The sequence below is a fragment of the Dunckerocampus dactyliophorus genome, chromosome 6 (assembly GCF_027744805.1).
Source record: "Dunckerocampus dactyliophorus isolate RoL2022-P2 chromosome 6, RoL_Ddac_1.1, whole genome shotgun sequence".
In the NCBI taxonomy this organism is placed as follows: Eukaryota; Metazoa; Chordata; class Actinopteri; order Syngnathiformes; family Syngnathidae; genus Dunckerocampus; species Dunckerocampus dactyliophorus.
The window spans coordinates 19,493,942-19,506,562 of NC_072824.1; the positions used below are offsets into that span (position 1 = coordinate 19,493,942).

At 41.9% G+C, this 12,621-nt stretch overlaps 1 protein-coding gene and 1 long non-coding RNA gene across 4 annotated transcripts in view; one reads left to right on the top strand and one right to left on the bottom strand.

Annotated features, from left to right (window-relative positions):
• The window catches only part of mast1a (microtubule associated serine/threonine kinase 1a), an 85,962-nt gene that overhangs the window by 41,443 nt on the left and 31,898 nt on the right, over window positions 1-12,621 (bottom strand). The window contains exon 1 of one of the 3 annotated variants that reach the window (XM_054778305.1): window positions 8,764-9,237. The exons of the other annotated variants lie outside the window; for them this stretch is intronic. Within the exon in view, the coding sequence (XP_054634280.1) occupies window positions 8,764-8,858 (95 nt within the window). The 5' untranslated portion in view covers window positions 8,859-9,237. Of the gene's footprint in view, window positions 1-8,763; window positions 9,238-12,621 lie in introns of those variants that run through there. 3 annotated transcript variants of the gene reach the window in all.
• Window positions 924-7,677, top strand: LOC129182332 (uncharacterized). The gene is made up of 3 exons (XR_008570625.1): window positions 924-1,361; window positions 1,668-1,995; window positions 5,833-7,677. It is a non-coding gene; the product is annotated as an uncharacterized LOC129182332 (long non-coding RNA).

Sequence of the window (12,621 nt, forward strand, 5' to 3'; positions counted from 1 at the left end):
GCGCACATTAAGTGCTTTATGCATACCTTACAATCCATGTTTCCAGCATCAACATCAGCGAGTGACATGTGGCTGTTTTTTTCTATCGGAGATGAACAGCTGCTTGCTGCTTGTTGATGTCCAAGCAGATGCTGTAGTAATTCTACATTTTACCAACTTTACATAAAGATTTGTCAAATCAACCCGCTTAGATGTTTGGAATTGGCCGCACCCTTAATCACTGAGCGCTTCTATCGACGTTCATTGGATTTGGCTCAGCGCCAACTTTCAAGTACCTGTCTGCTTTATAACATACCACATACATAGAAGACATTGGTGTTGACAATTTAGTGACATTGTCAAGTGGTTATAGCATGTTGGCCACACAGCCACAGTCTGGATACTCCGGTTTCTTATGAGGTACATCTGAAATCTGCTAATAGTGTGTTTATAGGATGGGCCAGCACTACTGATTCTGAAGGCCCTGACCAGATTATAGACTACAAAAAGAAAGTGCAGTTGTATCCAAATAAAATAAAAAGAAAAAAAGGGAAGTGTAGCTTAGAGTCAAATACGACTAAAATTTGCAGACATATTCATCATTTCATTTGTGGACAGTCAGGGCAGACATCTTTGTACTTTCAACAAAATAAACCCAAACAGAGAGCAGGCTTCCGCTACATGTAATTGATCGTGGCGGTGCGGCACTACAAAATAAAATCCGCCACACCTTTAAAATGAAGTTTTTTTTCGTAATATATTGTATGACTGTATATATATGCATTATAGATACATATGCAGCGTCTTATTTAAGCACATATTGTCCACAATTAGTTTGAAAACGATTTAAAGTATCATAAAAATGTTTCACTGCGCTTTATTTTGATAAGCATGAGCCGGAATTGCCCGTCTGCTTTGCTGGCAATTGACCAGTGACCTGATACGCAACACGTCTTGTGTTGACTTTCACTTTTTCTTATTATCGGGAGAATGAACAATAGTCCGTAAAATGTGTAGTCAATTGACGACAGCTTGTCACATGCTAAGCCTATCTATGCCAGCGTGTGTGATCGCTCACGTTTCAATATCATTCCACTTTCTGGCATTTTTGTTTACATGCCTGGCTGGCGACATCTAACTAGCTCGGAGCTACAAGTGGCTATTACGTTCATGGGATACATCAATCATCCATTATCATCACAACTTTTTTAAAGTGTCACTTAGCAATCTTGCTTGCTTGTTATCATTATAATACTAATGGCTTGTCTGCAAAACACTAGTCGTGTGTCGAAGTTATGCAACAGAAACACGTAGTGTGTGCAGCTTTAGACAGTGACGCTATCACAGGCGTCTCCAACAAGTAGCTCACCAGCTGATGTTGAGTAAGTAGTTCACCAAAGAATATTTGCTTCCCCTCTTAGTATTTTTGTGTTGTGTATTTAGTGTTCTATTCAAACATGACACCTGTATTTAATGATAAATGAGCACACTGAGTGGAGATGTGCTGTGACAATAAAACTCTCTTGAATCTTGAATGCGCTTTGTCAATAAAGTGCTGTTTAAATGTTAGCAGTGCTCTCAGCAACTTTGCCATTAAATCAATAAATGTTCTCGGTTCACGTTTGGCTAATTGTTGGAAAAATTTAAATAAATAATAAATCATGAAAAATTGATATTTGTCATTGCAGACGCAGCAGTGGCACAACACAGGGGCAGCCGTCCGCCCTCCCGTGCAGCCCACCACCACAGCTTCAAAAAATCCTAGGGGAAACCCTGAGAGAGGGAATTAAAATACAGATTGAGATCAGACATCACCCACAGATTCAAGTGGATTAACATAAAACCCATTAAAGGAAATGGAAAAAGTCAAGTCACAAAGCTGATATTCTGCTGACTCACAAGGCACAGAGGACACAACACGCTTCCTGATGGCTACGCCATCGATCTATCAGACACACTTCCTGTCAGGTGATGTCTCTCTCACTCTCTCTGCCAGTCCCTCATGTCCTCTTAAAGGTGAGTGCATGTTTACAAGTTTGGGAACTGGGGCGAAAATAAAAATCATGAAATGGTACCCCTTTAGAGGGCCTTACTGTAAATGTTGACTGTTCTAATATGCAACATCTACAACTGTGTCCACAATTGCGGCCAATTTCCACATGAAATCATGTGGACTCCAACCTCGCACCGTATAATAAAATATAGACAGTAATCAATCCGACCCAAATTCAGCATTAACCACCAATTAAAGTATGGTTTGACAGCAGCATCTGCATTGCATGTGTCTCCGCGTGAGACGATCAAAGATAAACACAGTGTGTGATGGTTCGGCTCAGCCTGAATCTCAGTCAACAACAGATGGTACCGACATACAAACAACAGGAGCAGAAGAGTTTCCATAGTTTCCATGTTTGCTGCTGTAGTGCTTTGCCATACCAGTAGTATGGTGAAAGGAGCAGCAATGCAACATATAAGATGCTACTGTGATCCTACTGTGTCATTTGCATGTCAGTAAGAAGCATGTACAACATATGTTAATGTATCGGGTGAAAAAAAATATATTTTTGTAAAAACAAATAGCAGCAAGATAGCTTGGACAAAAGCTGCATTCTTTCTATGGGTCAGCAGGGGGAGACCCTTGACACAACTCCACTCACTACTGATGGTTTTCCACTGGCAAAAGTCCATACTAAAATATTAAAAAAAGTACTATTTCTTGTACCTGGGCATAAATAATCACACGTGCTAACATCACCTTACCCTGGTTCTGTGCCTTAGCGCTGGACACTGCAGTATTAATCTCCATAGTATCCAAAGTTAAACTGCAGATTTTGGAGTGGCTTTCTATTGTGCCCAACTTGAGGCACTCCTCTGCAATAATCATGCTGTCTAATCAGGATCTTGATATGCCACACCTGTGAGGTGGATGAAAATTATGAATGCTCACGAACACAGATTTAGACAGATGTGTGAATAATATTTGAGAGTGATAGGCCTTTCGTGTACATAGAAAAATGTTTCTATCTTTGAGTTCAGCTCATGAAAAATGAAAGCAAAAACAAAAGTGTTTGGTTTATTTTTTTTTTGTGTGTAATAATTAAAATAATAAATTTCATTACACATTGCGGACAGGAAAGCCGGGGAAAAAAATCCCATTACAAACCTCCTGGTATACACCTTCTTTGTTAAGGTGTCAGCATGCAAACAACGGTAAAATAGCAAGAAGAGAGACAAGCAGACAGACTGAGAGGGTATAATCATGGGCACAGTTCACCTCAGTGGGCTTCTCTTAAATGTAGACTGAGAAGTCACCCCCAGCTGCGCCTTTCAACCCACCTCTTTTTTTTTCTCGCTCTTATGCCTCATGCTCTCTGTCTGTCTGTTATTGCTCTTTTTTATGGTCTTTCTTTTAGCTAAGCCTGTTTGGCAGTGTGCACAAAACATTATCTCACCACCAGCCAGGAAAACAGCCTTATAAGCTCTTTAGGAATGGCGATGTTAGTCAGACTGAAACATCTGAACAGGCATAAAACGGATTCAGATGAGATTTTGCGCAGACATTTGTGGTGGCCTGGCGGTGAACTCTATTGACTGTGTTAATCCCCTTTCAAGCAGGGTGACGAGACAATTTGGTTCATCTCTGCAGCATCTTGGCAGCTAGAGACGAGTGTGGAATGAAATGCACATGCTACAATATGCTGCGTTCAGGATGACTTGCAATAACTGAATGATCATTTAACCTTTCCTTCTAAAATTTGAATTCACACGTGCACAATCAAATGACATCCAATACAAGAGCTCATGGACATCATTAGGTCTATTTTAGGGTGGCTTCAATTGAGTAAATGTACCTTTGTTTACGTTTACTTAAGAATAATACAATACATTATTGTAGTTGGCTATTTTAGGAGACATAAATGCCATCTGTACATTCCTCAGGGAATGGGGGGCTAAATATGCAGATGCAATGATGCCCGTTAATTCCCATCTCTAGTATTTTGACAAAATATCAGTACTATGTTGTTGTTCTACTCAATTATTGTGAGTGATAACTAATATAACAGACAATTAGTGACAGGCAGAAATCCATCCATCCATTTTCTATGCCGCTTCTCCTCATTAGGGTCGTGGGGGTATGTTGGAGCCTATCCCAGCTGACTTTGGGTGACAGGCGGTGTACACCCTGGACTGGTCGCCAGCCAATCACAGGGCACATATAGGAATGTGCGAGGAAACCGGAGTACCCGGAGAAAACCTACGCACGCACGGGGAGAACATGCAAACTCCACACAGAAATGCCCAACGGAGATTCGAACTGGATGATACTGAATACATTTTATTTTTACTAAATGAATTGATGGATATGCTGTATTTTGCAAGCATAGCCACAACACATATGATTTAATACCACCTAAAGAATATTGTAAAGACTTAAAAGAGAAAAGGCACGCAAGAAAATGAGAATGAGTGAATGAGACAAGTAAGAGTTCCTGACAAATGATTTTCAAATTGTGAATTAGCCGTTCCAAAACAATTAACCTGGAGGTTAAGGGTAAGAGTAAGACCCCCACCCCATCCCCCATCTTCCAATGCTTTTGACGTCCCTGCAAGAGGTCTATGAAAAAATTCTACCTTTACAAAGATGATGGACAATAATGGTTACCATAATTACTTTTTCTTCTACCTTAATATCACTCATTATTTATCCCTCTACTCTAGACTCCAGACTTTAATTTTTGTCCCTGAAGTACCCCCATCTGCCGTCCATCTTTCCATATCATCTCATCTTTTCTCCATGGTGTTGTTCAGGAGAGTTGCTCAGGGGTATTATTCTTTTATCCTGTCATGGGCCACCACATTAGGTACAACTGCACCTAATGTGAGTCAACGCAAGAGCTGTATCAAAAATGTTGTCCTTAGTTTAAATAAAAATCCTAAATGAGCACAATGTAGCCTACCAGACACCTTCCAATTGTTTATGATACTGTATATCCAGTGGTGGAGCTATTGGTCACTCTCTGGCTACCTCAGTGGCCACCCCCACGTCTAGGGGACAATTTTGACAAATGCGGCTTTGCGGTGCAGAACATTAGTTCAGCTTAGCCGCCGTTTCTGCTTGGACGGCACACAACTTTCTGAATGCTGCCTATTTTGTGGAGGAGCTGCCAATAAAACCGTGTCTTGCATGAACTGCAAGCGGTAGGTAAGTTTTCCATGATTACTTTGGTCCGTTCCGGTCAGGTTTTCTCACTAGGTTGGCTTTGACTTAAATTCTGAAGCGTGATTCCGCCATGATGGTGAGCAGAATCCAGAATCTATGCATTAAAAACATGTCCTTGGCACACTGCTCAGCTATTAAATGCTCTAATAGACGGTCCAAAAGCAGTGGCGGAGCTACGGGGTTGGCATGGCCACCCCACTGGCCATCTAGACAATTCAGGTATCTACTTATTGCCACCCCTATGTGAGTAATGGTCTCACCTTGGCCACCCCAGTGAAAAATGTCTGGCTCCGCCACTGTGTATATCAGTGTGCCCATTACATCAATTGAGAATGTAGTGTGGGTTGATTGCATGTGTCATAAACATCACTTTGATGTCATGTGACAGCAGTCAGCTGACATTAAACTCCTCTCCTGATTTGCTGTTGCACCTCCGAACATACGAACACATATCTACATTAGCAATATTGTCCTTAACACCATCAACAGTTAAAAAGCTAGCCGTCATATTTGAATTTGAGTTTAATTTTATTCCGCATATTAAAAATATACTGTAACAAAAATTGATTTTTAACATCTTAAAAATATAGCCACGGAGAAGCTAATGCATGCTTTTATGCCTCGTCATGTAGATTACTGCAATGCCCCGCTTTCCAGTCTTCCTGAAAAGAATATTCCATCGTGACAACTACTGCAAAATTCAGCGGCACATGTCCTGACGAAGACCAGAAGGCGGGCCCCCATTACACCGGCATTGGTTCCCCATGTGTTTCAGGATGGATTTTAAGGTTCTTATTATGGTTCCATTTGTGGAACAGTTTGTCGGAGGACCTCAGGGCTGCAGAGAATCTTCAGGTTTTTAAGGCCAGGCCCAAGACCCACCTCTTTGATCCGGCTTTTACTTAATATTTATTAACTTTATGAGAGCGATTTATTTTTACTGTTATTTCTGTTATTAGTATTATTATTTTATTTATGTTTTCTAATTATATTCTACTGGTATCCTGTTTATTTTTTTAATCTTTATCACACTTTGATTCTCTTTTAAATCGTTATATTGTTAATCTTATTTTTAGTCTTTATTTTTAATCATAGTGTTTACTATTTATATTTCTTTTGTTAAAAGGGAATTTTAATCTTGATGAGTTTTTTTTAGTTTTATCTTCCAGTGTTCTTCAGAAGGAGCCCTCTGCATTAGGGTTACGTCGGCCATGGCTGCGGGGGTCCACACAGTGTCCTGTCAGTGGTCTGATGGGCTCCTGGTGCAGACGGCTCCTGTGACAGTGTTTCCTCACCTGCCTCCTATTTGCTTTGCCTATTTTAATTCCATATTTCAATTCTATGGCTAAATGTGCACGTGTGTGTGTGTGTGTGTGTGTGGTGCGGGGGTATGGGAGAGGTGTTGTTCAGGGCATTGTCTTTAACTTTGTATGAAAAGTGCTTTATAAATAAAGTTTGATTTGATGATTTGACTTGTAGTTATATAGAACAAAGTGAATTGTTTGATAGCTCTGCTCCATGTCCTGAAATCCACTCTAGAGATGTGTGTTTTTTACACTTTTTTTTGTGAAACTATTATTTCATGATTAGTTGGAAAATGTGCCCATTGCTGAAACCTTTTTAACATGTTATTAACATGTTATATTTGTAATGTTTAATAGCAACTGGACGTAAAACATGAACTGTCTGAATAATGAACGCCACGTAGCTATTTTTCCTGACTACTCAGGTTATGTGCAGAACCATGGAGGAATTATGTGTAATTATCTTTACTGTCATATCGAATTGAATTGTGAATTATTGAACAATATGAACTACTTTGATTACCTGTAAACTATGAAACTGTGAATGTGAAATATTAATCATTAGTAGGGGAGTCACGAGATACCCAATACACGAGACAAGACTATGCATGAGATTGGGTCCATGAGAACGAGACGAGAGAAGATTTCAACATTAATTTTAAGAAAAGTACAATGAAAAAATATGACTGGCCAGACTTTTTTTATTTAACCGAGTCACCAAACGATGCAGTGCCAACGGCATCTACAACCACCACCAAACATTTGTTCACATTTATACACTAGTGTAAGCTCCACTGGAGGCAAGGTGGGTGAAGTGTCTTGCCCAAGGACACAACAGCAGTGCCTGGTATAGAGGAAACTAGGTTTGAACCACCAACCCTGGACGACCACCTCTTGAGATATGTATAACAAAATAAATGTATGATGGCAATATTTGGCCGTTGGACTTTTGGTAATAGGTGAGGTACTCCCTGGGCTGGTTGCCAGTCAGTAACAGGACACACAACACTCACATTCATACAATGTAAAGTACTTAATTAACCTAGATGCGTATTTTAAGGATGTGCAAAAACCCATACGAGCACATGGAGAAATTGCAAACTCCACACAGAAAGACCTGATGAGAATGGAAAAGGCATTTGGATGTGCTAACTACACAGTCACTGTGCTGACTTTGGGACATATTTTTCACTGCTAATAAACATATTAAATAAATACCTCTTTAAGCATTATCTTTTAAACTCAGAAATTCTGATCCAGCTCTAGCATTGGACCACATCAAATTGTGCAGATGTAACTGGGTGGTTGATGTATAAAAGAATAATATTCCCACTGAGATGATTACCATCTAACAACAAACACACCAATAGAGCTACTCTGGCAAGCACTCCATAGACATCAGAGGAAATGGAAAGATGGGCGACAGATGGTGGACTTCAGGGACAGAAATTCAAGTATAGAGTGGAGGAGAGACAAAAACAATGGAAGCTGAGGGTTCAGGCTAAAAAAGTAGTGGGGGGGCAGTAATGAGCGGCACAGAGGGAGAAGAAAAGCCAGGAATGGTGCCAGGCAGACAGCACTCTAAGCACTGCACTGCCCACCGTTGGCTCTCCACTACACAAGCAGTCCCTGGACATTGCCAATAATGCTAGCTTTCTCTCTCTCTCTCTCTCACACACACACGCACACACACACACACACACACAGTATAACTGCCAATACGTTGGCCACAGCACACACTTATATCACTTAAGAGGACACTGACTCTGACCATAGCATATGCACCAACAAGTATTCATGTCTTTGAGAGGACGCCTTAACGACCTATTACCGACAGTCTTTTGCCCCCTCCCCTTAACCATCACAGCTGAGTTGAATCCTGACCTTGAAATGCCCAGAAGTACAACCCTAACCCTAAAGTTTTTACTCCCAAAAGGGTCGTTTGCTCCAGTGAGGGTCTATCTGGGACCCACAACAATATAACAACAATGACACACACCTAGCTTGGCATAGATGCATTGGATTTGTAAATTAAGAAAGCCCTTATACACAAATCTCACACACACACACCATATTGTTGGCGCTAAATGGAGACAGGGAGACAACTGTGAGACAGCACGATAGCTGGCAGGGACAACGGAAACATAAACGGAAAAAAAACACACACACACACACACAGAGTTGACACGCAGAGCGTACGTGCTAATGAACGTAAGGCAGCCCGACGGCGGTGGTGGCGGTCACAAAGAGACATGTTACCTTTTTGTGCGTCGAAACATGTCGGTATCAGCAGAGGTTGTGTTGGCAGGTGAACATGAGCGCAGCTGAGCTTCCACACACACACACACACACATGCACACGCAGACATACACACAGAGGCAGTCAAGAGGCAACCACTACAGTCCACGCCAGCATGTCTGCTCAACATACACACATTCTCCAATGTGCAGGAGGGAGGTAAATGAAGAGCGTGAGATTTGGAGATGTCAGCAGGCGGAGACAGGACACGTTAGACAAGCAAGGGCTGCATCCCTTCTTAGGATTGTGTGCTCAAGGATCATGTGCCAAGGCAGGAAGAGTGGAGGGAGGGAGGACAAAGGGGGAGGAGGGGGTGAGGTGCAGAACGACAGACGGAGAAGAGCAGAGGGAGGAGGAAAAAGGGGGGGGGGTGCAAACACATATCGTACAGATGAGGATGTGAGCGTGGATGTGAGGTGGTGGAGACATGACAGAGCAGCAGAGCAAAGACTCATTTGAGGAGGGGGTAGGGCAGTTCAAGGGAACATGTGTTATTGTGCAGAATTTGACTTGCAAGAGGAGCGGGTGGCACTTTTTTTTTTTTTTTAATAAATGAGACCCCAGGTGGGAGTCAGTGCTTTCCTGATTAGCAGCAAGATGAATTGGACATGAATTTATGAAGCCAATTTGGTTGTGCAGTTGATCAAAATGGCATTATATGTACAGAGCTCATGTTTGAAGCATGTTCTTCTAAAACACGGCCATAATGAAACACTAGGGCTGCACAAAAAAAAAATCTCCAACATGCAATCTAATTTCTACCGGAAATAACGACATTTTAAAAAAATTGGACTTAACAAGCTGCATCAGAAACGCTGTCATTTTGCTCAAACGCTCATGCTGCACAATCGTTAGCATGACGTCAGACATTCCCTCCTCTTTGTTCCCAAGTGAGCCTTGCCGGCCAGGGCGAGTTGGCTGTACCGTCCTGGCCGGCAAGGCTCGCTCGCTATCAGCTCACGGGAAAAGTAATTGCATTAATTAACTGACTTTTCTTTTTACTTGTCTTTATTACGTGCATGAATGTATTGTGGAGTGAGCGGGTGTGCCGTGTTTTTGATTTAATGGATAATTTAGTCTTTCTATTCATTTCTATTAAGAAAACGGTCCTCATCAACTGTCCTTGCGGGACCTCCCATGAAGAAATCGACAAATCCATTAGACGTTTTGTTAAAGCAGATGAAGTCAATGAGGAGCCTGTGCACGTGTGAAAAAAATCATCCCAGAGAATCACAATCACAGTTCTAAGAAAACAGAATGCAGAATCGTGCAACACTATGACACACAAGTGAATGCTACAGTAATTGTAGGATCGGGCCACTGCTAACCTCAAATAGTCTAGCCCGGGGGTCGCCAACCCATCGATCATGAGCTAGTCAATCTTTGGGACTTTGCCGGTCGATCGCAAGACCATTTTGAAAAAAATGTATTATATCAGTGCCCTCACCTGCCGGAGAGCAACCAACAGGCACGCATTTTGTCCACTGAACACGCCCGTACGCCTCGCCGCTATCCAGGCAGCAACCCACGAGCCCCAGCAAGGAGCCCAGTCCCCAAAACCCAGTCGGAGGTACACTAGTACACAGGCTCGCGCCGGTGTACACACTGACCGCGCTCAGTAATTATTGCACATTAGTAGGGCTCAAAGTCTGCCTTTGCTACTTCCAAGTTAAACCACAAATATAACTCCATAAACGTGCACCTCCAAAAAAATCATTGTGCCACAAAGATGCCGCTCGTTAAGGGCTGACTGTTGTAGCGTATTGATCAGCCCCTCTCTACTCAATGTGCATCGCTCATCCACTACACTGAGCCAACAAGCCAAATAGTTGTGGTTTGCTCATGAAGCCGATGCCACAAGCCCAACCCAGACCAACAGCCAAAAAAGTAGGGGTGCCCAAACTGCTTGTACAGGTTCACGGCCGAGACCAGGGAGATCTTGGTCTCCAAAAAGTTGGTGACCACTGGTCTAGCCAGCTAACAATGTGTTTCCTACTGTGTCAAACCTTTCTAATCTGCAGCATGGCATCATATTCAAAGTAAGCAGTCATCCTGCTACTTCCTGCTGTTAGCATAACACTGATTAATTGCTGCACACAGGATATTGCAAATAAGTCATACCTGTCAACATTTGCATTTGAAAATAAGGGAATTTTTTGTGAAAGTAAGAGAACATGTGTTTTTTTTCACAACCATTTCAACCAAATAATTCTTATTTGTTGTTTTTAGGCAGGAAATGACACAAGAATGTCAGAACACTACATGAAGGTGTGCGGGAGCAGGGGTGTTTCCACCAGAAAAATTGAAGGATGACATTCTTTTTTAAAAATAAATTAGATCTTCAAAATCACTTAACAAATGCATCGATTTAAAACATTTTACCTTAGGAAGATATGATTCTTTAAAGAAAGGGAATCTTCCAGTCCGCACGAGTATAATGTCAGACTGGATGAGCTCTGCTATCGGCTAGCTGTCCTAGATGTTGTACTGTAGATGCTGTCGGAGAGGCTCTTCATCAGCAAAGCAATGCCGTAGGAGTTGTCATTATTGTGTGGCTATGTGAGCCCCCCCACCCCTTTAAGCTTTAACAAAACCTACCAAACGTTAAAGCTGACACGGGCCGACAGTTACACAGCAATGCCAAGAAGACTAATTGAATAATGGATGTCTTCTCTAATGTACAAGTCTGAATGGATGAAATATACATGGTGAGGAAGAAATGGGGGTTGATGGTGCCTTGGTGGGCCACGGTGGGTGGCATGATATGATGAAAATGTTATAATGCTCAATATTTGCATGTCTCAGTGAGACTTGAGCTCCATCCACTGGAGGACCAAGTACATTCAGGCATCTTCCTTACGGTATCTGCCACTGCAGCATCTGCTCCCCCTCCATATGGGGGTCAAAGACCACAGAAAAACACAACAGGCCAAGGACACGCACAGACAGAGAATTGTGCAGTAAAGCTTAGCAAGGTAGTAATTAATGCACTGAAATGCACAGTGTGGGCATCAACTGACTCGCTCAACTGACTCTCTTGCTGCCAGACAACACCTCTGCCCTGCAGGTGTTTGCGGAATACCGAGTAAGATGACTAAACACACACATCCACGCACGCACACACAGACAAACACACTCTCTCTCTTTCTCTATTTAGCAATGCATTATAATTACAACATCTTAAATTGCCAGCACCCTCTGCTTGTAACACGTTATATGATAAACAGGCAGATAACAGCATTCAGTAATTCATGGCTGTAGGAAAGATTTAAAGAATTTCAACACCCCAAATGATGATAATGCCAGCAATGTGAGAGAATTACACTCCTACCCACCCCCGTCGTGTCTGGCAATGTCAGCGATTTCAGCATGGAGACATTTTGGTTTAATTTTTGAGGCTGCAAAATCCAGCAGCAGGGATTCAACTCTCAGGGAGATAATTACAGTTAGAAAGAGGAGTGCGAGAGACAGGCACAGTGAGTTTCAGAACCATGGACAGAGACGTATGCGCACGTTCTAGAAAATAACAGTGGAAGTCAAACTCGCTAAGTGTGGCCCCGGGGGCCATTTGCAGGCCATTACCGTACCTGCATTACATTCCAAAAACACCATTAAACAAAAAAACACCAAACACGGTGTATGTAAACATCTGGTTTCAATATATATCTACTCCCGAGACCAGCGACGACTACGTGACACCCAGCAGCTAACATCCCTAGTACAGTAATTACCAATTTTTTGGGCCGAAAATATTTTTTACTTATACATTTTTATTAAAATTGTATTTTAAATTAAAATGGATTAAGTTAAAATGTATTA